The following is a 27,946-nucleotide window of genomic DNA, read 5'->3' on the forward strand; positions in this document are numbered from 1 at the left end:
GTCATCTTGTCCTTGTCCAATTCAGTGATGAATCTGGAGGAGCAAAGAGTATAGGAGATGCAACTCTAAAGCCTCTGAGCTAATGCAGACTTGTACTGGTGTCTGACCCACTCTAACTCTGTTGTTTCTTCCCCAGGAACTCCCTGCAGCAAGTCCTTCTCCTGTGTGCAGGCATTATGGTCATTGTGTTGCTCTCAGTTACTATAGAATGACCTCTGCTCAGACCTTATGGCACTTCCCAGAACTGCTGCATTGACTCTGAGCTGTTACAAAGCAATAAGGAACACTATTGTAACTTCCTGTATGTCCATGTGTGGATCTCGCTGCTAGCATGAGAGGCAGGTGACAAAGGAGTCATTAGACATGCTGAACTCCATCCCCTGGCTCTTTTATTTGTGCTCCATTAACATCCCACAAGCTGAGACTTCCAAAGTCGTCATTCTTTGGAGCAGAAGACTTCGAGGAGCAAAAATGAACTAAACAACTACTCCAAGGGGAATGGAGTTTTTCATTCTGGAGTAAAAACGTGATGGAACTGTACTTCCCAGGATCCTGCGTAAAGATCCCCATAGCTGGTGAAGAGGCAGGGTCTATCTGTCACCTCAGACTTTGGGAGAGAATAAATGTCCCAAAGCAGCTGCAAACCACCAGCTTTCACCACTGCAACCCTTCTAGCAGGAGCAAAGGTGCTATCAAAACCCCTGAGATGCAGAGGAGCGGAGAACAGCCATCTCCCTCACTTACCAATAGAGAATACTGTTGTTTATAAGACAGTGTCAGCCTTGGCAATCCACTTCTCTGGCTTCATCTACCATAGTTTGATGTCACAGTTGGGTCAGATACTGGGGCAGTTGGGATGAAGTTGGGGTAGTCATGCTCAGCATGGAAGTCTGTTTGCCTCAGCCTTAACCCCTCCAGCAGTTCAATACAGCTTGGGTTCTTATTTGGAAAAAGGCAAATAAATACTTCTGGTCATCCCAAGCAGTCAGTTCAGCTATATCTGGGGAGAGAGTCACTTAGTAACTGCTGGCCACCTAAATCCTCTCCTCAGCTGTATGTATAGTGTGAACAAGGTCTGTGCTCTAATCTCTGTGAGAAGAGAGAGAAAAGAGAACATGCTGACCATACATAAAGAAAAAGATAAAGCAGAGAAAATTGTCTGTACACACAGTGAAGAGAAACAAAAGGGTTAAAAAAATGAAAAATTAATCTGAAATCACTGTTAGCTAGCTGGAATGAAGAAAGAAATGAGAGGCTGACAGCATCATGCCTGTAACAGGAATTTTGTTCCATGGTGTTTATTCAATTTGATGGTCATTAAAATAGGCAAGTGAAATTTAACCTGAAAATTCCTAATTTTGACTTGTGGGGGTGACCAGCTCCAACACCCGTCTGTGTTTTCTGAACGCACAGTATCCCTTAGGCCTTGTCTACATAAGAAAATTGTACTGATTTTAACAAAACCTGGTTTTAACCAATAACTAATATAATCACTTTGTTACAGGTATGAATTGAGTACCCATGGCTAGAGGTATAAAGCTGTCTCAAACTAGTCACTCCCAAAGGGTGTGCTGCAGCCTGCTAATGTGCTGCAACAGCAGTGAAAGTGTGATACAAGAAATGAGCTGGATCAGGCCCCAGCTGTGCTGGCCCATGGATCAGTGAGTGAAGTGTGTTGCCAATTTTAATCCAGGAAAAAAGTGTGCCCCAGGTGTCAGAAATGTGGTAAACACTACTCTAAACAGAGTTTATTAAAATCAGTACAACATACGGCTCTATACAGGGCCTTACTGAAAGTGCTGTTTCCTGTTACACTTCAGTATGCCTAATGCTCCTAAAGAGGTGAGTCTGAACCAGAGTAACAGGCTAGGCCTAAAGTGCTGCCAAGAGCAGGTGCCCTCTATTCCTTTAGAACAGGGATGTCAAAGATACGCATCACAAGCTGGATGTGGCCCATGGAACCATACGATCTGGACCGTGGGTCTCGGGCTGAGCCTGTGTGCCGCATATGGTTTGTGTTGGCCCCAGCCACGTGCTACACAGTGTTCAAGGCTGCCACTATCAGCCTGTAGAGCTGGCACCATCAGTGCTTCATGCAGCACTAGCCTGGCCTGGAGCATATGCTGCATGCAGTGCCTGTGCTGGACCAGCTTTGCAGGATGGCTTTGAAGCTGATCTGAATCAGGCCCACAAATGTCCTGTGCATTGGCTGCTGGTCCTACACTCCTCATCCGTTGGCTGCTGGTCCTACACTCCTCATCCAGCTAACGGGGCTGGATGAATTTGACATCCCTGCTTTAGAACATGGGTGTCAATCTCACCCCTCTTCATAGGCTGGATCCAGATGCAGTGGTAGAGCAAATGGCAGCAGTGTGGTAAGGACTGGCCTTGGTACAGGAAGCACTACGACCATTGTTACAAACATGAATTTCCAACAGGACTCTCCATGCCCCTGATTTTGGCACAAGTCCCTGCCCCAAATTCCTGATCCCTCTGGCCACTGCTTACCCAACAACATGGCTCCATGGGTTGGATCTGGCCCATGGGCAGTAAGTTTGACACCACTGTTTTACAGCTCTTGAACTTTGATCTTTTCCATGGTAGCTTCCAGGCTACCTTCTGGAGAGAGCCTGAGCTGCTGCTGCTTGTAGTTCCCTCCATACAGGGACCATTAAAATATCTTCAGCTTTTCTTTAACCCACCTTGTATCATGAACCAGATGTACTGCAGCCATGAGAGATGCTATTTCAGTGCAGCTTTCATGTACAGTTGAAAGCTGCCTTTCCATGACAGCTGCTGTCTACATCCTCCAGCTGTCATATGCTCCAGTCCAGCATCCATCTCTCTCTTTCCAAGCAGCTGTGATGATTAATAGTTCTTAGGTACTCAGTTCTGTTGCTCTGTGGCTGTTTTCCTGGGACTTGGAGCTAAACCAAGCCCTTGGTGTGGAAGTTGAAGAAACATGTCTGTACAGTGATATGCCCAACATTATCCAATATGTTTTGTTAAAAATCATGATGGCATCCAAGTCAAGTGCATTGCAAGATGAGTACCCAGGGTTTGGTGCTAGTATACTGGTGCTGGGTTTGGCTTAGAATGCAAGCCTCAGTGCAAATTCAGTATTCAGGAATGCAAAGTGGGTGACACTGAAGCATTAATCTCTGAGCTGTTTCTATTGGCTGGCAGCCCAGGCCTGGTCTCTGTCTACAGGTCTTGGGAAGCTGCACCCGCTGGGTTAGCCCAGGGCTCTGGGAGGGGCTGATTAGCTATTCCGCTGCAGGCAGCACCAGCTCTGAGCCTGAAGGGTAGGTGCTGTGGCAAGGGACAAATAGCTACTCTGCCATGTTTATCACTTTTGGAAATGCAGAGAGAATCCTATTTTCTAGCTTTATTTTTCCAGCTGCTCTTATGCATTTTCCCATTTGTCTGTATTGATCTGATCTGCATGGAGACAATAGAGATGAAATAAATCATTTTGAGTATGTCTGTGGTTTTGATAAGCAACTTTTTCATTTTCATTTTACTCCCTGCGGATCACAGACAAAACCCCTGCCATTATCCATCCTCTTCATAGGCCCTTGTCGTGCTATCTAATCCTGAAGCCTTCGCTTCTGAAAGCTTAAGTCTCAACCCATTATTATTATGCCTGCTGTTATAACATGTACAGGGATCAGCAGGGATGTGGTCTTATCACTGTTGTCTTACAATATGTATAGTCTGTCATGCATCTGCAGAGTGCATAAGAAGAATTTTTTCAACCCAGGCAGCACATATATGACAACCCACGGTCTAAGTTATGTGATATCCAAAGTTTACTAGGAAACTTAGTAAAAATCTCATGGGAAGATTTTTTTCTATTCTCCAAATAAGGACAGATCAGACTGGGTAAGATGTGGTGCCCTAAAAGGTAAGATCCTTCTTAAAGTGTTATCAAGTGATAAGAGCATATGTTGTTACATACTTGACATAAAACCCTGAAGAACAAAGATAGGAAAGGTTATTACAGGTGTTGATCGATGTTGGCTGTACGTTTGTTGGGTTAGGACAAGGCTGTCCAAGTTCTTTCAAGCCAGGGGCTACAGCAGCAGGGGCCACAGCACCTTTCACCTCCCCAGTTGCTAGGTCCCTCTGTACTACATGGGCAGGCAGTCTTCTCAGCTACTGCAGCACACAGGTGGGCAGGCAGCCTCTACCTCTCAACTGCTGCACCAGGCAGGTGGGTGGCCCAAGTGAAAGCAGGAAAAAGGGAAGCCTGGAGACCTCAACAGCAGCAGAAGGAGCCTTGGGGCTACAGCTAGGATCCCTTGTAGGCCACCAATTGGACAGCCCTGTTTTTAGGAAATGTCAGATTTCTTGACTTCTGTGGAGTTTAGAGAGGATTGCTGGGATAATTCCAATTCATGGATCATCCATTTAATCTTTAGAAATGTTGCATAATTACAGATGTAACTAAGTTTCTGATATGACTTGTGCATGAATATTTCTTACTGTCTAAGAGAGATTCCCTTTATGACTCTAAATCACTAATCAGAGAGCACATCTGCGCAAGAAAACCCAGCCATTGCAGAGCCCTTGTTAAATTGTGGTTAAACCATGACCACAGCTGTCACAGAGTTCCCAGATGCAGCTAGGTCTTTTATATGATGGTGAAGAGGAACAGCTGTCTTCTGAGCAGGTTCACTGTGTGTAATATGGCTATGTAGACTGATTGCTGGTTGAGAGGCTGCAAGAACTAAGGAGGAAAAGATAATTCTCTCTGTGTCAGGTCTGGCATAAGCAGGACAATTTCAGAGACAGCATGCCTCAATCTTCCACTGTGGTGGCATTTTCACTTGGTTCATGACCTCCATCCTAACCTGAGCCCAGCCACTGTAACTGAATTTCAGTGAGCCTTGGAACCTCTGGTTTGAGAACTGCTGTTCTAGGACATGTATGGTTCTGTTCCTGAGAGTAGATTTCTATTGTGAGGATGTATAAGACCACTTTTTAAAAAATCCAACTAATCAAGTATTGTCCAGAAAATGGTTAAACAGACGTTTCAAGCCTATAATTTTGATTTGTAAAAGCAATGTCCTAAAAACTGACTTCAGGGAGCAATCAGACTGCAGCTAGAGCAGTGAGATGCAACCTTTTTTGGACTTGAGGCACCCCTCTAACTTTTGTGAATTGAGTGGCACCCAAATAAAAAAAAATGAATTTGTATATTACAGTACTTATGTCCTTACAGAGGGGCAGGGCAGTATGGGTGCCAGATCATCTTCCCTATCTCCTAACGCTTTATAGGCACCCTTCATCTGCTAGCACCCCAGTTAAGAATAATTGAACTAGAGGAATAAGTCCTATGAAACAGCCAGGAGCAGAAGGGATGTTTTTGCCTCCGGACATGTATTTAACTAGTGACTCAGATGTAGCCTACATTTGACTGCATAAAATAGATTGGTATTTTCTGCTTTTTCAGCCTCATTTCCCATACGGTGGTGGGTGAGAAAGCACTATAAACAAATGCAGCTGCTGCTTTATGTATCTTGTTGATAGATATAAATCAGGCTTAAGCCATTGCTTCTTGCAGTGCTAGTCTGCCCCCTTAAGACATGACTATGTATGCCAGGCAAGTCACTAGCCCTCCAGAAAGATGTGGGGGGAACTTAACTGAGGCGTCTGTCCTGAGCCACAAGTATTCCTCCTGAGGCTTTGCAAAATCAGGGCGAATGTCCAGGCCCCACTGACTCCTTGCAGCTTCCAGGACAGAAACTTTGAACTCTGCTTCTATCAGCCTGGGTAGCCCTATAAAGTGGGGATTTTCTGGGAATTAGCTCCCAAGTCTGTAGTGCAGTGTAATGCAGGATTTGAGGAAGGAGGGAGAAGTCTCTGTTAGAAAAAACCCCCAAATGAACTACTGGATGCTGTTCAAAGAATGTCTCTGGGACACTTGTCAAAAAAGCATGTGGTCTTGTCAGTCTCTGGTGGGTTGAGCCAAGCCACCTAGGGGGCATGGATCAGCTCTTCCAGTCCCTCAGTTCTCTGTGATAGGCAATACAAAACAATACAACTATTGGTTTCAAAATGATACCTTTTATTAGACCAACTGAAAATTGGCAAGAAAATTGTCCTTTTCTGCAAGCTTTTGGTATCAAAATCCCTTCATCAGGCTCTGGGAAAAGTATAGATGGGACAAGATGGTAAACAGTCCCCATAGGTAGGAAATAAACTTCATTTTTGCACAGAGGGAGCTGAAGATGGAAGGCTGTCCATCTGGGTCCAGGAGTATGATAGGCAAGGCACTTTCAGGGCTACCTCTGCACTGATGGAATCACATGACCTCCTGGCTCATTATCTGCCTGCTCCCTTCTGAACTCTTTCCATGGGTGTTAATGACCCTCTCTTCTTTTTAGCTCCTGTTTCACAGCCCTGCAGATTGGTTTTCATAGGATTGTAGAGATGCTGGAAGAGACCCCCCCTGCCTGAGGATAATCCCTTTCCAACCCATCCCACACAAATCCATAATCCAAACTCTTCATAAAACCGCCGTCACCCCTGACACCTTAACTTGCCGCAGGTAAAGCAGAGAGACCGCTGCAGCAGAACTCCCATTTCTATGAGAGGTTAACATGCTTGAGATCCTGGGTAGAGGGTCACACCCTCACTAGAGGAAGGCAAAAAGGTCCAGTCTGTACCATTCTGATCAGGGATGAAAATTCCTTCCTCCCCAGAAGACAGGATGGGTCTGACTCTGAGCGCAGGGGCAAGACCCCCAGCCAGGAGCCTCTGGCTTCAGTTCCAGTAGAAGCACTGACGCACACCTTGGAGATTTGACTGAACCGATATTTGTTTTCTCTTCGGTCTTCCCGTGGGCCCCTTGCCTCTGAGTGAAGCTCCTAGCCCAGCAGTTCCCGAACTAGGACAAACTGCGCACTGCCACCTGAAACCGACACTGCCTTAAGCACCACCAGCACACTTTCCAGTTCTACCTTGAGAACCACGTGCAAATTCTTGTCATATACAGTAATGATAAGTCTGGTACCCTACCACTGACAGGTGGTCTGTGCGCTAGTGGTGGGAGGCGAACCACAGATTGGGAACCGCTGTCATCTAGTTAGTTTTCAACGGGAGAAAGATGTGAGGCGCTGCCCCAGGGGCGCCCCTTCAAGCCTAGATCCTCCCCTGGGCGCTTTTCTTCTGCCCGACTCCCCGCCTCACCCCCGGGCCGCCTTGCGTCCCACAGCAGGAGCAGCCACGTCACTTTGCCGGCGCAACCGTCGCGCGGAGGGAGCCGTTGGTTCAGCCTGAGGCACCTAACGGCCACCCCCGCCGCGAGCCCCCAACGCGGAGCTGCTGCAACCCGCGCGCTCCCTCCTGCGCGCCGGGGCCATCTTCGCCCCGCCCCCTGCATCCCGTCACTCGCCCTGCCTCCAGCCCCCAGGGGCTCCGCGACGTCCACGCGGAGCCGCCGAGAGCCGGGCCCGCCCGCGCGAAGATGGCGGCGGCGGCGGCGCGGGCGCTGAGCGGCGCGGGGCTAGTGCTGGCGGCCGCCGCGCTGGCCCTGCTAGCCGTGGCCATCGGCACCGACGCCTGGTACGAGACGGACGCGCGGCGGCACCGCGAGCGCTGCCGGGGCTTCGGCCACAAGCGCCGCGACCCGCCAGGCTCCATGGCGGCGCCCGGGCCCCCCCTGCCGCTGCGCGCCCGCCCCCCGCGGGCCCTGCTGCCCGCCCCCGCCCCGGCCCCGGCCCCCGCCGCCGCCGCACTGGACTCGCACTGCGGCCGCCTCTTCAACTCCACCGTGTCCGGCCTGTGGCGGCGCTGCCACCGCGCGGGCTACGAGCCCGACAGCGAGGAGCTCATCCGCAAAGGTGCGGCCGGGGCTGCGTCCCGCCGGCGGCGCGAGGGGGGCGGCGGGGCGGTGTCCTGGGCCCCGCGCCTGGCCATGCCCAGCTCCTAGAAACGCCGGGACCGCACCTGCTCTCCCACTCCATCCGCCCGGATCCATTTTATGCTTTTGCCTGGCGGTTTCTCTGCTGCCGGCTTCATCGCGCTGAAGGCAGCTCATTCCTGTCGTTTTGCTCGTTGCCCCGCGTGGTGTGAACAGTTCACTTGTCCTCCTCCGCCCCTCCCGAGACTCCGGAGGTGGGGTGGGGGAAGGGCCCCGTTGTATTTCCCCCCTTCCTTGGGACTTTGCCAGGAGCCCATTTCAGGCAGGCAGAAAGATCCAGGTCTAACCTGGCACAGGGACGGTGTGGAGGTGGGGGCTGGTCTAGGCTTCAGTCCTTTGCAAGACAGGCATGTTATGTGAAGTTATTCTTACCCCTGCCGGTAGAATGGGGCCTCTACATCTGTCTCTCCTCATTCATTCCTCTTGCTTTCTTTATAGCCCTCCCCTTTCTCTCTGTGCTCAGTTTCTCCGGGCCTGTTGCAGTTAACCGTCTCCTTCATGTTGGGGGCCAACTATGTCTGTTATAGTGGTGGTTTGTCAGGCATGTTGTGTGTCAGGAAGGGTGCTCAGTACATGGCCCATGGGCCTCCCCAAGGGTTTGGACATTAGGTGTTGGGGAGGACTGGCAGCCTTGATTGCTGCTCCCTTGTTAACAAATTTTCAGACCTATGTGGAGCCCAGCAGGCTGGATCCAGGCGTTTAGGGTATCCAGTGAGTGGGATCTGGGCTGCACACTGACCCTGTGCCACTTGTCTGACCCATCAAGCAGGAAGGTTGGGTGCAATTGGTATAAAGGATTCTGGATAGATACAGTTGCTTCAGGGGAAACCTGCCTCAAGTTGCAGCCGTGCATCTTTTGTCAGTCCTCCTCCATGATTTGCAGTCCAGTTCCAAATCTGAGATGGATCCCGAATCATCAAGGATCTCCAGTGGATTCATGAAAACAGAAATTGTAGAGGCCTCCAGTGACAGGATACATTGCCAGCTAAAAGTTCAGTGATGACCTTGGATAGCAGAGGCCTTGGGAAGTGGGGAAGCCTAGTGCTGAAATACCAGGCCTTTCTTGAGGTCTTTGTTACTTAGTGGAGTTCTGCCTTTATCTCTAACATTAAATTTGATTTCTTGTCATAAATTATCTACCCATTATTAATACAATTTCTATAATTTGTATACTTTAAAGGCTGGAAGGGACCTCGAGAGATTATTGAGAGCCCAACCCCCCTGCTCTGGGCAGGAATGCTGCTGAGATCAAATATCCCAGCAAGGTGTCTGTCCAGTCTCCTCTTGAAGACTTCCAAAGTTGGGGACTGCACTACCTCCTTGGGAAGTCTATTCTAGATTCAGTTCACCCTCACCGTAAAGAAGTTCTTCCTTGCGTCCAACCTGAAACCATTCTCTAACAGTTTGTGGCCATTGCTCCTAATTATAGAATGACGTGTTGGTGATTTGAAAGTAATAACCACCTATCTGTGTAGTTTTATAGAAACCCTGAAGTATCTTGACCTTGCCAGGTGATGATTTGTAGAATATACAATTGGGAAGAAACTTGAAACAATTTATGAGTAATATTAAGTGGGAGGAAATATTTAGGCATAAGAGGGAATGACAATTGGGCATTGTTTAAAAGTGCAAAGTCCCAGTCGTGGTTAAGAGGAAAGGTGAAAGAAGCAATAAAATAAACACGAAACAAGTGGAAACAGTAATAGCAATGAATGCAGAACAGCAGTCAGGAAAAAGAAATAACTGACTGAGCAGGGAAACTGAAGTGTTCAGTGCAAAAAAAAAAAGTAAAAGATCAATCACAATGCATAAAAACAAATATTATTTGGTGTTCCATATTTGGAAAATAGGACTTGTAATCGGATCTAAAAATGATACTGAAATGCAGACTATTTCATCAGTTATCTGGGACAGTGCTAAACTGCAACTGCCAAAGATACGAATTTTAAAATCTTCAGAGCCAGGTAACTTGCACCCAAAAGTACTAAAGAATTGGCTAAGGAGCACTCCAGATCATTGATGTTGATGTTTAGTCCATGTGGAACTCTGATTAGCAGGGATCCTGGTTTTCTTTTCTTTGACTAAAAAAAATCACAAATTCTCTGATAAAATTCCCCAAATCTGTGATTGAAATGAAAGGCCCCCCCACAGCCCCTGCTTCCTCAGCCCTACCAGAGGGACCCAGGTCTGCAGCCCCCTGCCCCCACTGCAGCCCGGCTCCCCACTGCTGCCTGCCTGCTGCTGGCTCAGGTGGGGGGGAAGGGGGATGGTCCAGTTTCCCACTGCTGAACACACTCTGAGGGGGGTAGATGGGACCCATGCCCCCAAGATATGTGCATGGGTCTCAGGCTTCCACCCTGCTGCTCTCCCCAGGGGCCTCCACAGCCCGGCAGGTGCAACCCAGCCCTGCAAGCTCTGTGCTGCCCTGGCAATGTGTCCCCTGCATGTTGGGCTGAAGTGAGAAGCAGTCTTGTGACACTTCTTCCGCTTGTGCCACGCATGCTGGGGACATGTCACCAGGCTGTGTGGAGCTTGCAGCGGCAAGCAGCTTTCCTGTGCAGCCCTGATGTGCCCTACAGCACTAGGTCACACCTGCAGGGCTGCAGAGGCCCTGGGGGGAGGGCAGCAGGGCAGGCGTCTGAGCCCACAGTGGGCAGCCTGTGCCCACTTCTGCTCTGCACACAGATCTGGGGTGGCACAGGTGGGGAGCTGCTCCCTGAGCTAGCCGCCCATGGCCTCATCTCACTTGCTGCTGGGGCCCTCCAGCTGTGCGTTGCAGTCCCGGACCCCAGGCTTCATGGGCTGTTCCACTGGGCAGCAGCCCCAGCCCTGCCCAACTCCCTCCCTCCCGATAGGGGCCTCAATTTCCCACCCCCTCCACACACACCTTCCTGCGAAAGGCCTGGCAGCCATGTGTATATGGCTCCTGCTCCCCCTAGCTGCAAAATCCCTGGTTTTCTCTGCTAAAATAAGAAATCTGTATTTTACTCCAGTAAGGGGAGCGAATCTGCGTTTTACTCTGTTTTTCTGTGGGAAATGGAGAACCCAGATCTGCTGATTAGGAAAAATAAAAGCGAAATTCACACAAAGTGAATTTAACCTATATTTAATAGGATAAACATTGGTTAACTGATGGTGTGCAAAAAATTATTGTAACTGTCCCCTAATGAGGGGTAATTCTGGTGCAGTCTTGCTGAGATCTCTTCATGGCCCAGTGTTGTTCAATACTTTTTTTGCTGTTGGAAAAATATTATAAAAAATATTGCTGGTAACATTTACAGATGATGCAACAGTTGGTGAAGTGGCAAATGACTGGCACACATCAGTTAGATTGACACAGGTCACTGTAGTAGGGTGGGTTTGTCTGATAAACATACATTTTAATGTAGTCAAATTCAAGGGCCTACATGGAGGAACAATGTAGGTCACAGACTGGCAGAGTGTGTCCAGTTCTGGTATAAACACTTTAAAAAGGATATTGATAAATTGGCTAGGGTTCAGAAAATAGCTACAAGAATGGTGGTAGGTCTGGAAGACATGCTTTCTAGAGAGATTAAAGAAGCTCAGTCTACTTATCCAGGAGGCAATTAGGTGAACTTATCAGTCTGTGTATACCTGTATGAGGAATAGATTTGTGGTGGTAGGCAGCTCTTTAATGTATGACTAGAAAAGACATAACTAGAGCAAATACAAGCTGAAGCTAGACAACTTTAGACTAGAAATCTGGCACATTTTTATAACGGAGGGTAACTAACCTCTGGAGCAGTTTATCTAGGGATGTGTGGAATTCTTAAACACTTGCAGTCTTTAAGTCAAGACCCGGATCTTTCTGAAAGATGTAGCTCAGGCCAAAAATATGAGACTTAATCCAGAAATTGCAGATTAAGTTCTTTTGTCATGCACTAAGCAAGAAGTGAAACTAGATTATCCTAATTATTCCTTCTGGGCATAATATTCATGATCTTTAAATTCGGAGCTCTTCATGCAACAACAGCGCTTGGTTTCTCTTTCCCTATTCAGGGGCAGGACTGGCAGCACTACCTAACCTAATAGGATTCTTATTATTTCCCTGTTTTCAGAATACTTTACCAAGTATTAACTTTTTTGGCTGAAATTTTTCATGCCAGTTTTCTGTTTTAAGCCAGATATTTCTGGAAAAGTTCGTCCAGCAAGATTTAGCTGCATCTGACGACAAAGCTAAGAAAACTATGCTTTGGTTTTATTTGTACATGTGTGTCTTGCACTGTAGGTCTATTCATATCTTGCACATGCAAGCCAAAGCAGCTTAAGTTGCAGCATCCATTAGAATAGGACATGCAGCCTGCAGCAACTCTTGCCTCCAGTGAAAGCTATGAAAAAGGGGGTGTTGTCTTAATTCCCTTTGGTTCCTGCTTCCCACCTATGGCTTAAGCTGGAACTCCCTGTGCTCTTAGTAGTTCTCTCCTAAAATGTTCTTAGTGAATCTTTCATAGAAGTAGCATGGTTGGAGAGTTAATCACTCTTATTCCAGACTGCACATGCCATTCATATTTTTTCTAAAGCCTGACATAGGCAACAGTCTCTGGGTTTTGACTATTGCCACTTGTGTGAGTTTGCTGTACTTGCAAATAGTCCTCATGTTAGCCTGGACCTCTTGCATCACTTGTTCTGCACCTGTAGTCCTGTAGATGAAGTGCCATTTTGGCACGTGTAGACAGAATGCAGACTCAAGCCCCATAGGTAGAGCATGAGTCAACCTTGCATATAAATGCTTTGTTTGCTGTGATCTGTGAGTGTGCTAGGTCTTCCTATCTTGTCTTAAGAACTTCAGCACTCAGTTTTACAGACCATTTGCAGTGGTCTATCTCAATGAGCAGGATAGAGCCAGCTGCACTTCAGTATGTCAGGATATTGAACTTTTGGTAGGTTATGTGTCCAGAAAGGCATTACTGTAAAGGCTTCTTGCTGTCAGGTGACCAAAGCATACTTGTGGACCATCTAAATCAGTGTTTCTCAACCTATGGGTCACAACTCAAACTTGGGTCATAAACAAACTATAAAAAATGGATCAACGAACTTAAATGGATTCTTCTTTAAAGCCTGCTAGGGGGTGCTTAGGGCTCCGGGGAGCAGGCAGGCTATCAGGCAAGGGGTGCCACATGCATGTGCACACACACACATACATGCATGTGGCAGCTAGGCAGTGTGGAGAGCAGCTCCCACAAGTCTATGAAGTGAGGGATAGGGCTGTGCAGAGCTTCAGTCCCTGATTCAATTCAGTGGAGATTCGGCCTGATTCAGTGGCTGAATCTCCAAATTGAATCAGAGGACCCTTTAATCTCTCTGAATCACATCAGAACCCTCCAAATCGATTTGGGCAGATTTGGACATAGAGACAGCTTTAAGTGTTTTTTTCTACATACCTCTAGGTAGCAGGGGCTTGTGATCGCTGCAATGCTGGGAAGCATGGCGGGCTCCCCAGTGCACTCGGCAGCAGACCCAGAAGTAGACCAGAAGCACTTCTAGTCCACTTCTGGGTTTTCCACCAAGCATGTGCTCCCCCTCAACATGCTCCTGTGGGATGCTCCATGCGCCCCAGCATTACAGCATTCACAAGCCATGCTGGTATCTCAAGGTATGTAGAAAAAACTTTTAAAGCTGTGTCTGTGTCCAAATTGCTGATTCTCTGAATCAGCATTGACTCTTGAGATTCAGATTCAGCCAAATCAAACTGGGGACTGTGATCAGAATCAACGAATTGAATCACTGTCCCTGATTTGGGCTGAATCGAATAGGGCCCGCTTTGCACAACCCTAGTGGGGGATTGGGGCATAGATGCTGTGTCAGGGGAACGGGGGGGCCGCCACAGGCAACAAAGCACCCAATCTCACCTCCTGGAGTAGAGCTGTAGCCTGAGGGGAGCGGTGAATGGGCCATGGTGGCAGGGTAGAACCATGGCCCAGTGCATGAGTGGCTGGTGATGGGAGAAGGTGAGGGCAGCACAGTGCCCCCCCCCCAATTACTCCTCACACTGTTCGCGGCATGACTGGCATGGGGTTACAGGTGGTGGTGGTAGTAATGAGTTTCGCCGCCCTGTTGCACCCTCCCATGCTGGGTCCCACCCACTGGGCCACGGAGGCAGCTTCTGCCTGCGCCAGTCCAGCCAGGCAGCAGCCTCCTGCCTGTTATGGCTGCACAAATCTGGGGGGCATGTTCCCCCCATGACTCGCACCCACCCCATGCCCCAAACACCCATCCCCTGCCCCACACAATGCGGGGTTGGAGCCTGAGGGTGGTGGGGGCAACATATTGGGGGTGCAGGGATGGGGGTTGTAGACTGAAAGTGAAGGGCAACAGCAGGGCCAAGGAGCTGTTTTTTACTTAAACTATTTACTGGCCATCAATATTTACAAATGGGGCCCTGGTACAAAAAAGGTTGAGAATAACTGATCTAAATCAGAGGTTCTTAATGAACCAGGGGCAGTCCCTGAAGAATGAGATTGTGAAGTTAATTTTTCAGAGGTGGGAATTTTCCTTTGTAGTCCTGTTTGCAGCAAAACAAGAGCAAATGCTGTCCTTCTGTGCAAGAGTAGGTCACAATTCAAACTTTTAATGCATGTTTCTGTTGCGTTGGGGGTCAGATCCCTGCATTTCTATCACTTGTCCCTTTCAAAGATATTATTGAATGCAAAGTAAGACTGTGTCAAGATTGTTGTGAAAGCCGCAGCCTGGCTAATAGTTTTGGTCTTCTAACCTTCAGAAGCCATTTTATTATCTTTGACCTTACCTTTGGTTTTTGAGGTCTGCACTGCAGTCCTCCCAGCTATATCTTACAGAGTAGCTGCTGTGTGGTTGAAATCACTGGAAAAGTTTTGAAAGTCACCTAGGGCACACGACACTTGTAACATAACTCTTGTTTTTTAAGATATTGTGTGCATTTTCTTCCACAACACTCTACTTCCCCTGCACTCAGGAGTGTACCGTTAGTTGGTTTCTAATGTCAAGGAGCTGGCAGGGAGTTTGGGTGACACCAGCTCTTCATACACTCAGCTAGAGGCATGAGGATCTGTGGGACTACTGCATCATTCCAGGGTGGCTGGAGTGTCAGGTGAATGCACACAGCCAAAGTGCAATACATATGTGCACAGCCTACCTCAGTGCACAGCTGGAGTGTGGATAGGGAGCCATCTTGCTGCTGTTTTGTTTTTTTTTTAATTAAAAACAAGACCCTCTTCTGGTGTCCTTTTCCTTGGCAAGCTTTTGCATTCAGGCTTTGGAGCACAGACTTTGTACTGTATTTAGCAAAGGGAAGTTGAGGATGTAGAGTGCCTTTGCTGTCCCCATGAAAGTCCATGCATGAGCACCTAATCAGTGTTTGAAATATTGCCGATTAGTACACATGTAGTAGAAGCCTGCTAGTTTAACAGCTAAACTCCCTGGATTCACTCCTCCCTGAACATGCTCAAGCCGCAAACTCCCACCATCTAACCAGACTCTGTGTAGCATCCCTGCAGAGTGACTGACCATGTGCCACTTGCAGCTAGTGTTCAATGTGGCCTGTTCCTGTAATGGCTGCTCCAAGATGGCCTGGGTGCCAGAAATGAGAACAAAAAGTTTGTGGATCCTGTGCTGTCTAGTCTAGCACACCCAGCAAGGTGCATAGATGTTGGTACGTAAGCCAGCATGGAGGACAAAACCATGAGATTCAAGTGCAGAGAAGACAAAGTCTGACCTAAGGCATCACAGTGGAGTAAATTGGGACAAAGAGCCTTTGAGCCCGAGACTGGTCCTGCAGGCAGGGAGAAGGAGATGGGGCCTGGCTGTGGAAGGAGACTGTCTGTAGATGCTGGTGAGGGAGTTGAGATCAGATGAGGAGCCTGGAGTGATTGAGTCTGGGAGCCATTAGTGTGGGGGGACAGATCCGATAAGGGGATGCTGGGGGCAAAAAGATTGAGATAAAAACAAAATTGGACAAAAATACTGAGATAAGGACACTGACATTGGTTAGGAAGCCCAAGAGGGATACTAGAATGAGGAACCAGTGTGCAGGCACCTGGAGGATGGGGGATAGAAAGACATTGTGGAAGAAAACTGATGGGAAAGGAGATAGGAACAAGTTGGGGGTTGGTGTTGGGGGTACGAGAATAGCTAGCGAGGAGAAGAGATGGCAATAGGGAGAAAATGGTGAAGTAGAGACAGGACTGTAAGAGGGATATGACAGAAGGGGCCAAGGGTGGAAGGAGTGGGCAGAAAAGTCTGTGCCCAGTACAAAACATTGCCCTTCAGAGCCTGGCAGAGAACCCAACATCTTTGAATTTCATTGTCTTCTTCGATCAATAAATATAAAATATCTGTGACCCCCACCACAGATGGGCTAAGTAGTGGGAATAACTCCTTATACTCTATCAGTTACTCTCTTAGTGTGTGGACACATGAAAGCTTGGAGTCCTTTGAGAAGGGGAACCAAAAGGGCAGCAGCTAGTACATTAGAATTGTTACATGCAAATGAGCTGAGGACAACTCAAATGCAGCAAATCTGCTTCAATTTTAACCCTACTTCATCCATGGTTATAGTTAGAGGTGTGTTTGTGCATTTGAATCCTTCTCAGATTGTTCACATGTAAGAATTAGAGCCACCAGGTACTGCCCTTTGAAATTTCACTTTTTGAAAGGGCTGTAAAGCCTTTGTGTTCCCATACCTTTACATTATGGGGCACAGGTATGTGTGGTGTGTCTAATACCACTGGTTGAAGGGGTGGGGCTGGTCAGGTGATGGAATTTCAGGAATTCTCAATACACTTTTTTTCTTTTTTAATTTAGGAAATCACACCAGAAAATACATGGTTGCAGGGTCAGGCTCTCTGAAGATAGAGATGCTGGGATCAATTTTTTCTGTATGTCCTTAATTCTGCCCCTTGTGCATATGCATTAGGATACAGTTTTTAATTTTATAATCACATACAGTCATTCCCCGCCCCCGCTCAGGATCCCCGACTCATTCACTGCACAGAAAAGATATTATTAAAGTAATTAGCAGCTATTCGGTTGTTTTCTCCTCCTTGTTACTGGATGAGCCACTATATTTTGCTATACAGTATTCACATATTGCCCTAAAGGCAGAATGAATTTAATCATAATTTATCCAACTGCTCATGTGACCATTTCCCAAACAGTAATGAATTTATTTTTTCACAAATCAGCTGTGAGGTGAGGGGATGTTATCCCCATTGGAAGGTTTGAGAACTGGGACATAGAGGGTTTAAAGTCAAAGGTATTGACTAATTTTGGGTACTTCGTTTGCAACATTAAGAACATGATTTTTCATAGTACTTGTTTTATAACCCTTCAGCTCCTGCTGAGTTCAGCTGCAATTTTGTGTGCATGGCACTTCTGCAAATCAGACTGCAGAAAATGGGGAACACAATTAGTAGCTAGTGAAAAGTTTGCTTTTAGAGAATTACCAAGTGTTACATGGGTATTCTGTGCCAGAGTTGGAGGCAGATTCAAAATTCTCCAGGTCAGCATTTAACTGTCTTAGCTATAAGACCATTCTCTTCTTCCATGTCCAATCCCCTGCTTTGTCCACTGTGCAGTTTCCAACTTCCATAATAAAGCAAGGGTCGGTGCTCAAACCTGATTCATCCCTTAAAATCCATCCTGTTTCACTGAATGATGTATGGGTCCTGTAGGAAAAATAGCATGTCAACATTTATTAAAAGCTGCTATCACAATGCTTAAATATGAGGGGTTAGAATTAAAAAGATACTGGCACCATCAATTCTGTCACTTACTAAATTTTGAGTGCTTAATTTTGCAACCTTAAAGTTATTTCTAAACACAGTTTCCTGTATAATACAGGACTAGAATATACTTCAAACTTTAAACAAGGAAGTAACAGCACAAACATTTGGAAACCTGCAACATCCTGGATTTATAGTCCGTAATCATAGATTCATAGATTATAGAGTCGGAAGTGACCCAATGGATCATCGTGTCCAACCCCCTGCCCCTGGCAGGAAAGAGGACCAAGGTCAGATGACCCCAGCCAGGTGATTGTCAAGCCTCCTCTTGAAGACCTCCAAGATAGTACCACCTCCCTTGGAAGCCCATTCCAGACTCTGGCCACCCTTACTGTAAAAAAATTCTTCCTAATGTCTAAGCTAAATCTATTCTCCTTTAGTTTGCACCCATTATTCCTAGTTACTCCCTGGGGCGCTCTGGTTAACAGTGCATCACCAATTCCCTGCTGTCCTCCTGTAACAGGAGGGCGTCCTAGAGGTCACTATGATCTCCCCTAATGCCCCTGTACCATACTAAGTTAGCTGCAGGGGCACCCTCAATTCTCGCCTGCCACGACTTTGATTTTATTTGTCTAATAGGCTGCCTTTCTGTCCTTGGACACGGTTATCTTCTGGTATCTGCGCCCCATTCTGTAATGGGTGCTTCGGGGCACCCTAGCCTTATGGACTATGCATGGCTCCAACCATCCCTTTACCATGCCCCAAGCCTCGCTGATGTACCAGACGTTGTTTGGTCTCACTCCTGTCACTTGGGCTCTCCACAGCCCTTGTTTCATAGTTTCTAGGGTCGGAAGGGACCTGAGCAGATCATCTAGTCTGACCCCCTGCCATGGCAGGAAAGAATACTGGGGTCAAACGACCCCAGCAAGATGTTCATCTAACCTCCTCTTAAACACCCCCAGGGTAGAAGCCTGCACCACTTCTCTTGGAAGTTGGTTCCAGACCCTAGCCGCCCTGACGGTGAAGTAGTGCCTCCTGATATCTAACCTAAACCTACCCTCTGCCAGCTTGTGACCGTTATTCCTGGTCACTCCTGGCAGTGCTCGGGGAAACAGTGACTCCCCCAATGCCTGCTAATCCCCCCTGACTAGTTTATAACAGGCCACAAGATCCCCACTCAGCCTTCTCTTTTGGAGGCTGAACAGGTTCAGGTCCTGTAGCCTGTCCTCATAGGGCCTGCCCTGTTGTCCCCTGATCATACGAGTGGCCCTCCTCCGGACCCTCTCCATGCTGTCGACATCCCTCTTGAAGTGCGGTGCCCAGAACTGGACGCAGTGCTCCAGCTGCGGCCTGACCAGTGCCACATAGAGGGGGACCTGCTCGAGATGCATCCGTGGATGCATGACAAGGTGCGGTTGGCCTTCCTAACTGCCTCTCCACACTGCCGGCCCATGTTCATCTTGGAGTCAATGATGACCCCCAGATCCTTTTCCGCCTCCGTGCTGACAAGTGGGGAGTTCCCTAACCTGTAGGTATGGTGCCGGTTGTTCCTCCCAAGGTGCATCACCTTGCACTTGTCTGTGTTGAAACCCATCCTATTCTCGTCCGCCCACCCTTGTAACCTGTCTAGGTCTGATTGTAGCCTGTTGCATCCTTCCAATGTGCCCACGTCCCCCCACATCTTAGTGTCATCAGCAAATTTGAACAGGGTGCTTTTTACCCCCTCATCTAAATCACTGATGAAGATGTTGAACAGTGCGGGCCCGAGGACCGAGCCCTGCGGGACCCCACTGCCCACGTCCTTCCAGGTTGAGAAGGACTCATCCACCACCACCCTCTGGGTGCGGCCCTCCAGCCAGTTGGCGACCCATTTGACTGTGTGGGTGTCTACACCACAGTCCCCCAGTTTCTTAATGAGAACGTGGTGAGAGACAGTATCAAAAGCCTTCTAGAAGTCCAGGAAGACTATATCCACTGCTACCCCTGCATCTAATGATCTGGTGATCTGATCATAAAAGGCCACCATGTTGGTCTGACAGGACCTGCCACTGATGAACCCATGTTGGTTGCCCCTAAGCATGCAGTCCCCTGCTGGCCCCTCCTGGATGTGTGCCAGCATAATTTTCTCGAACAGCTTGCCTAGGATCGAGGTAAGACTAACTGGCCTATAGTTTCCCGGGTCCTCCTTTCTGCCTTTTTTGAAGATGGGGACCATGTTGGCCCTCTTCCAGTCCTCCGGTACCTCACCAGAGCACCACGAGTGCTCATAAAGTTGTGCCAGGGGACTTGCAATGACCTCGGCCAGTTCCTTTAGAACTCTAGGGTGGAGATCATCCGGGCCGGCTGACTTGAATATGTCCAACCCCTCCAGAAGCTCCCTAACTAAATTCTTGCTAACCTGTGACCCAGGTGTGCCTCCCCCAGGGCCCGAGGGGGGCCCAGCAGGGAGGTGGCTGTTCTGCTCCCTACTTAGGAAGACGGAGGCAAAGAAATCGTTAAACATGTTAGCTTTGCCGTCTGGTGTGACGACCAAGTTTTCCCAACGCATCCTGCAAGGGCCCCACATTACCCGGGACCTTCTTTTTACCCCCTATGTATTTAAAAAAGGACTTCTTATTGTCCTTAATCTGGGAAGCTAGTCCCAGTTCCATCTCTGCCTTGGCCTTCCTAACTACCCCCCTACATCCCCGAGCAACTACAGAATAGCCCTCCCTGGTGATGACCCCTTCTTTCCACTGGGTATAAGCCTCCTTTTTAGCAAGGAGACGTTCCCGGATGCTTTTGGTGAGCCACAGAGGCTTGTGTGCTCTCCTGCTCCCTTTGATCCTCGTTGGGATTACCTTCCTTTGGGCTTGGAGGATCGTCTCCTTAAGGTGCGACCACTCTCCTTGGACACCTGGCTCCCCTCCCCTCCGGGACCTCAGCGCTTCTGCAACTATCCTCCTTAACTCGTTGAAGTCTGCCCTCCTAAAATCTAGGGCTGCTGCCTTACTGCATGCCTTTGCCACCTTGCGCTGGATGGTGAATTCCAGCAGGCGATGATCGCTGTCGCCCAGGTGGTCGAGCACCCGCAGCCCCCTCATCAAGTCATCACCCGTGGCCAGCACTAGGTCCAACAGCGCGTCTCCCCTGGTGGGGCTGTGCACCTCCTGGGTTAGATGGAGGTCCTGCACTCTGGCCAAGAACCTACGTGAGCGTTCAGACCTGGCTGACTGTTCTTCCCAGCAGATGTCCGGGAAATTCAGGTCCCCCATGACTACCACATCCTTAGCCTTCACTACCTCTGTGAGCTGACCCAAGAATTCCTGGTCAAGCTCTTCCCCCTGGTTGGGAGGTCTGTAGTAGACCCCCACTGTTAAGTCCCTTTCCCCTCGACTGCCTTGTACTCTAACCCAAAGCACTTCAGAGTGCCCCTCCCCTGACTCCTTGCTAATTAACGAGGATGTGTATTCCTCCTTAATATAGAGCGCCACGCCCCCACCTCTCTTTCCTATCCTGTCCCTCCTGTACAGCCTATAGCCCTTGACATTCACGGCCTAATCATGCGTTGCGTCCCACCACGTTTCCGTAATCCCCACTATGTCTGGGCTGGTGTTTCTCTCCCTCCACGCCTTCTCTGGCGCTCGGGCTCTCCGCAGCCCTTGTCTCTCTCTTTGTGCCTTCTCTAGCACTCCTAATCTATAACACAAATTCTAGCTGTCCAAATATAACATTCCAGCCACTCCTGAGGTGCTCCATCCTTTACCAGTCTCAGGGTTGCACCTGCAATCAGGCCCCTCCTCCCTGGTGGCCCTGGGAGGGCTCCTTCTCTCTTAGCTGTTGGTAGGCAACCGCCTGCCTGGCCTCAACCCTGGGGTTTAAATGGGAGCCAGGCCCTGCCTCTTCTGGTCATATGACTGCTAACAAGTGTGAGTCACTGGCTCCCTCTGGTTGCCTAGCAACCAGCACCTGGGCTCCTTCCTCATTGCTCTCAAGAGTAGCAGGCACCTTAGTGCCCTGCTACACCTCCCCTGATAAATTTATAGGCGGCTACAAGGTCACCCCTCAGCCGTCTTTTGTAAAGGCTGAAGAGATCCAAATCTCTCAACCTCCCCTTGTAGGTTCCTTCGCGGAGGTCATTAATCATGCGAGTGGCCCTCTTCTGAACCCTCTCTAGATTCTCCATGTCCCTCTTGAAGTGCAGCACCCAAAACTGGACACAGTACTCCAACTGCAGCCTGACCAATGCTGCATAGAGGGGGAGCATCACCTCCCTCGATCTGTTGGTCATGCATCTGCTAATACATGACAAGGTGCAATTGGCTTTGTTGATGGCCTCGTTACGCTGCCGGCTCATGTTCATCTTGGAATCAGCTCTGACTCCAAGATCTCTCTCAGCCTCTGAGCTGCTGAGGAAGTCATCCCCCAACCTGTAGGTGTGCTGGGGATTCCTCCCTCCTAGGTGGAGTACCTTGCATTTATCTTTGTAGAATTGCATCCTATTTCGTTCCACCCATTGATCTAACCTGTCCAGGTTGGCCTGTATCTCTGCTCCTTGCCCTCCGGTGTGTTAACTTAGCCCCATAACTTCATATCATCTGCGAACTTGAAGAGGGTGCTCTCCACAGCCTTGTCCAAATCGCTGATGAAGATATTAAATAACACAGGTCCAAGGACCGAACCCTGCGGGACCCCACTGTCCACCTCTTTCCATGCTGAGAACCACCTGTTTACCACCACTCTGGGTGCAGTCCCTGAGTCAGTTAGCCACCCACCTGACTGTGTAGACATCCACTCCACAGCCCACTAGCTTCCCTTTGAGAATAGGATGCAAAACTGTGTCAAAGGCCTTCTTAAAATCCAGATAGATGACATCGGCCTCAGCTCCTGTGTCCAGGCAGTTATAAGGTTTGTCAGGCAGGATCTACCTGTGACGAACCCGTGCTAGTTTCCTTTCAGCATTGTTTCCCCTGCTGGGCCTTCACAAATGCGTTCTTTGATTTTTATTTTTATTTTTTTTTCTCCAGTGTTTTCCCAGGGAAAGAGGTAAGACTAACTGGGCCTAAAGTTACCTGGCTCATCTGTTCTCCCTTTCTTAAAAATGGGCACCACATTGGCCTTTTTCCAGTCCTCAGGGACTTGTCTGGAGCACCATGAGTGCTCAAACATCTGTGCCAGCGGCTCAGCAATGACACTGGCCAATTCCTTCAGTACTTGTGGATGGAGGTCATCCGGGCTGGCTGACTTGTACCCATCCAGCCCTTCCAAGTGCTCTTTAAGTCAGCGCTAACCTTTGGCAGTCTGGTGCCTTTTGGACATCTGTCTATGCTCAAGTTGGGGGAATTGTCTTGCTCACTATTTAGGAATACTGAAGCAAAGAACTCATTGAAGAGCTCTGCCTTTTTCTCTGCATCAACTGCCAACTGACCTGATTTGTCCTGCAGGGGCCCTGTGTTACTCTGAGCTTTTCTTTTGCTTGCTACGTATCTGTAGAAGGACTTTTTATTGTCCTTAATTTTTGAAGCCAGCCTAAGCTCCAGTCCTGCCTGGCCGCAATAGCGTGCCAGGGTGGTGTATGCCTCCTTGGTGGCTGCCCCCTGCTTCCACTGCCTATAAATCTCTTTCTTTGCCCCTAGTCTTATCTGGAGCTCCCTGTTCAGCCAAGGAGGCTTTTTTAGCTCCTTTCCTGCGTAAGGGGATAGACTCCTTTTGTGTCCCAAGAATCACTCCCTTGAGAAACTTCCAACCCTCTTGGGCCCCCATTAGCTCAATGCTCTTGAGTTCTGCCACCTCACTAACTAGGTTTCTAAATTTACTAAAGTTGGCCCTTCTAAAGTCTAACACTTTAGCTTCACTGGATATTTTTCTCACCCTTCGCTGGATAGTGAACTCTACCAAGTGGTGGTCACTGTCTCCCAGGTTGCTGTGTACTTACAGGTTCCCCACGAGATCACCCCCTCTTGGATACCACCTGGGTTAGGTGGAGGTCCTGCACACAGTGTAAGAACCTCCATGGGTGGCTTGTTTTGGCCGCCTGGTCCTCCGAGAAGATATCCAGGTAATTCAGGTCCCCCATGACCACTGCCTCCCTCGCCTGTATGGCATCCGAGAGCTGCCTGGAGAATACCTCGTCTAGCTCATCATCCTGGTGAGGAGGTCTGTAGTATACCCCTCACTATCAAGTTCTTTTCCCTGCCCCTCCCCTGGATCCTGACCCACAATGCCTCGGTATTTCCCTCCTCCACTTCTGCCTCTGACAGAAGATGTGTACTGCTCTTTAACACAGAGCTACATCCCTGCCTTTTCTCCCCACTCTGTCTCGTCTGTACAACCTGTATCCCTCAATGTCTACTGCCCAGTCGTGTGTAGAATCCCACCATGTTTCAGTTAAGCCGACTAGGTCATACTGTGCACTAGCAAGTAGGAGTGTGAGCTCCTCCTGCTTGTTCCCCATACTCCTGGCATTTGTGTAAAGACAATTTAGCCCCCCAGTGGGTGCTCTTGGTGTCCCTTTGCCTTGATAGCATGAGTTCCCCTTAGTGCTTACCTGGTTAGGTCCAGTGCCTTTTTTGTGGCTTTCCAACCCTGGGTTCTCATCGACCACTGGTTCCCTGTCGAACCTAGTTTAAAGCTCTTCGGAGGAGATCAGCCAAGTGCTGGTCATGGTTGTAGAATCCAAAGGCCTCCTGAAGACACCATCTCTGGAGCTTCCAGTTGACTTCCCTGATGCGGGCAGACTGGTGCCTTCGGCTGCTGCCAACTGGAAGGATGGAGGAGAATACTACCTGTGTCCCTTACTTGCTGAGCCCGACCCCCCCAACTCATGGAAGTCCTTCGTGATGTGGTCAGGACTACTCCCAGCCGCAGTTTGTAAATCTTTTTAAACTAGTCGATTAATATGAGGAGCTGGTGTCTTCTTCTTGTATTGTATTGTATTGTATTGTATTGTATTGTATTGTATTGTATTACAGAGCAAGTATTCTATCAATGACATTTTAGCCAAGGATTCGCTGGCTCGGATCCTTTGGGACACAAGTGTGAGTTGTTTTATAGATCATTCAACCTTATTTATATACTAAGAGATGAACTGAATCCTTTTTCTTGTGTATGTTTTATAGATTACTATAAGGAATTACATGTATATAAATTTATCTAGAAATCTAGATATAGAAATCTAGATATCTGTATATAGCTAGATAGGCTTTACCTTCGCAAATCTTTCTGAACTGAATACAGGAGGTAAATCTTAAAGTCTTGTTTGGGACCTCTTGCAATATCTAGATACTAATGTGACACTGGCTTTTATAAGAGTTGATTGTTATAGGGTGTTGTTTTTGTATAGATCTACTCACAGTGTGTCTGCTTGCTTTTAGATCTATCTGTGTAAAATGTTTTAAAGAAGTGTACAGCAGGCTGTAGATGTAGCCCCACTTGGCAGTGTGGAAATGTGGTTGTTGAAAATGGTTGGATTTGTACAGTGCCCTGCAGATGGTTCAAAAGGACATTGACCTTCTCCCACCCCGCCTTGCTCTCACACTTGAGGTTAACTGGTAAAACGTAGTTGTTCTTCTGTCAATTGTGCTGGGGCCCTACCATGGGATTGTGTAAGCATCTGGAAGAGCACAATTCAGATCTTCCTCAATACGGGTGTGTGCACAGTGATGTACAGATTAAATTCTGAATTATATCATAGCAGCTTTTAACACGTAGGAAACTCTATTCTTCGCTTTCCTCTCTTATGGTTGTGAAGTGATACCTTCTCAATGCTTCTTATCACAGCCTTGTGGGAGGTGACTATCATTCAGGAAGGAAATTACCCTTCCTGTTTTACAGGCAGTAGGGCTGGGGGTCATGCCTTGTTCTCCATTTACTAGTGAATTTTGTCTAATTCCAAATAGTGGGGCTCATGCTTCTTTTCTTTAGCTCAGGCCATAGGGTAGTCACTATTTGAACATCAGCAAATTCTTTATGTCATTTATCTTAATTCTTCCTGTTTCAGTTCTGTCCAGTGTCCCTGAATTTCATATCCCCACATATGTCAGTAAACAATTTCTCTTCCTCCTTGAAATGGTTGCTTATTATTATGGCCTCACCCTGTTTGGGTCAGCACTCTGCTCCCTCTTCATCATCACCTGTTTGTACCAAGACTGTCTCTCCCTTCCCTGTTAGCACACAGTGCACCCACCCACAAACTTTGAGAACCACATGTCTCTCTTTTGATTATCTTAGCTGTCAATTCAAGGACTGGTTGAATGAATGGGTTCACCCTGAAGTAAAACTCTTTGTGTGTCCAGTGTCTTGGGCTGGCAGATTCCACAATAAAAAAGGACAGTTTGGGCTTAGCATTGGAATTGCATTTGGACATTGATATTTCTTATTCTTTTAGGAGTTATCCAGCGCTGCACAGCTGTCAAGTACCACTATACCTCTTCTTCCCTGCCCCGCAACTTGCCCATCAACATCACCAACACCATCCGGCAGGACGAATGGCATGCACTCCGTAAGTGATCCAAACTCTTAACAAGTCATGCACCACTCCTAAACCAGGTACAACATGTTCAGAGCCTTTCATCTCTTGGTTGTTGCCAAGCTGGGGCCTTGGCTCAGAAGCTAGAGGTTGGCATCTAGAACCAAATGTATCTTGGGTATAGAAGCTGGAAGACAAGTTGTCTGTAGTAAAGCCTAGAGAAGAGTTGGAAAGGTTAGTCTAGGGGTGATATAGGTGGCTTTGGGAGTAGTTCTGATGTGATGGAGGCATTGGTGCGATTTCATGGGTAGCACTCTGGGCTACCTGTGCTTAGTGCTCCGGACTCTGCATTGCTTACTCAGTGTTAAAGGATTAAATAATGTTCCTTAGGTCATGGATAGAAATGTGTGTTCATTTATGTTTGTATAGTACCTGTCATTCCCTCCTTGTGCTCAGCCTTTGCAGCTCCTCACCTCTTGCAGCCTCCCCTCCCAGAAAGCATCCCATCCACGCTCTTTCACCCCACTTGCCCCTTGTGCTACCCCTCTACTCCAAACTTCTCCCAGCTGCCTTGCACTTGCAATCCACCTGAAAATGCCTCAACCCACCTCCCCCTATATGTGCTTCCCTCATGTATCTTCCACTGCCCCTTATGTATCCTTCCTTGTACGGTGCCCTTCTTTAAGCCTTCCAGACAAAAATTATGAAATCATTCGGCTGCCCCTGGTGCTTTCCAGCCTGATATCACTTCCCTGCATAAGAAGTCACAAACTTTTGTGCCTGGTCTGAACTTATCACAGCGAAGGTCACACTGTAGTCTCCCAGTCTCCCATGTCTGCATGTTTGAAGAGGTGCTGCATACATGCTTTCACAAAGGATATTGGCTGGAGAGCAGTACAGGAACATGTGCAAAAGTGTGACAGTCCTGTGGGTGTAGGAGTCCACTGTATTGGATTCCCACTCTCTGGCCTAGGTTTTCAAAAGCAGTTATGGCCAGATTCTCTTCCACTTGTTATGTAAGTGGAGGTAGGCACTTGAGTGTAATTCTGTTCCTCTTTGCTTCAGTCCCTGAAAAACTGCTAACCTAAAAGCTGGTGCTTACTGCTTTTTGTGACTTGGTCTTAACAGTTGTAAGGGTAAAATGACAGTGTGAGACAAAAGTTGTTAGGTGTATTAATGGATTTTCGGGACTTGAACAGGTGAAACAGAATTGCATTTAGGTGCATAAATCCACTTAGTCATGGATAAATATGCATAAACCTAATATGTGGCTAGAATCTGGCCCTTAGTATGTTTTGGTGCTATATATTTTGGTGTCCAAGTTGAGACACGTCTCAAGAGGACTGTTTCTCAGAAAGTGCTGAGTGGCTGTCCTTTGGACTTAAAGACTCTTTAAAAAGTTGTGTACAGATCAGGCTTCCAAAATCTCTAGCTGTTTTTAAGTCCATAATGGTCCCTTTTGGTGGGGGGAATACCAAGATTCAGTTAGTATTACTCACAGACCCATAAATGTCCCTCTCTTCCTTGTCATATAAGCTCAGTCAGGAAGAAACTGTGTGGAAAGGGGGAGGGGAAAGGAGGGAAGATGTAGGCAAAAATGGTCATCAGAGAATCATGGACAGCAATTTCTTCAGGTTTTACTTTGGATGTTCTCTCTCCCTGCCTGATTGGCTCTTTGATCCAACCCGGTTCTGCACTTGTGCACTCTCTGTCTGCCTCAGCCTCAGTCTACCTGTCCTATATGTTTTCTTCCCTTCCCTTCACTATCTTCCTCTTTTTCAGTTAATCCCTGTCCCCAAAGGAAAAGCCCACCCAGCACCAGCACTGCACCAAAGAAACAAACCAACCAAA

At 48.0% G+C, this 27,946-nt stretch overlaps 2 protein-coding genes across 6 annotated transcripts in view; both read left to right on the top strand.

Moving 5' to 3' along the window:
• The window catches only part of SLC39A13 (solute carrier family 39 member 13), a 28,278-nt gene extending 24,794 nt beyond the window's left edge, over positions 1-3,484 (top strand). For all 3 annotated transcript variants that reach the window (XM_090033131.1, XM_090033129.1, XM_090033130.1), the window contains exon 10: positions 137-3,484. In XM_090033131.1, the coding sequence (XP_089889257.1) occupies positions 137-212 (76 nt within the window). In that variant the 3' untranslated portion in view covers positions 213-3,484. The remainder of the gene's footprint in view (positions 1-136) is intronic.
• Positions 3,485-7,219: 3,735 nt separating this feature from the next.
• Positions 7,220-27,946, top strand: part of LOC149871743 (transmembrane protein 178B-like) — a 28,651-nt gene continuing 7,924 nt past the window's right edge. The window contains exons 1-2 of one of the 3 annotated variants that reach the window (XM_090033156.1): positions 7,220-7,850; positions 26,015-26,128. In XM_090033156.1, coding sequence (XP_089889282.1) covers positions 7,475-7,850; positions 26,015-26,128 — 490 coding nt within the window. In that variant the 5' untranslated portion in view covers positions 7,220-7,474. The remainder of the gene's footprint in view (positions 7,851-26,014; positions 26,129-27,946) is intronic. The other 2 variants (XR_016440295.1, XM_090033155.1) reach the window with 2 other exon arrangements.

The sequence above is a fragment of the Crocodylus siamensis genome, chromosome 2 (assembly GCF_052110815.1).
Source record: "Crocodylus siamensis isolate JL-2025a chromosome 2, ASM5211081v1, whole genome shotgun sequence".
NCBI classification, from domain to species: Eukaryota; Metazoa; Chordata; order Crocodylia; family Crocodylidae; genus Crocodylus; species Crocodylus siamensis.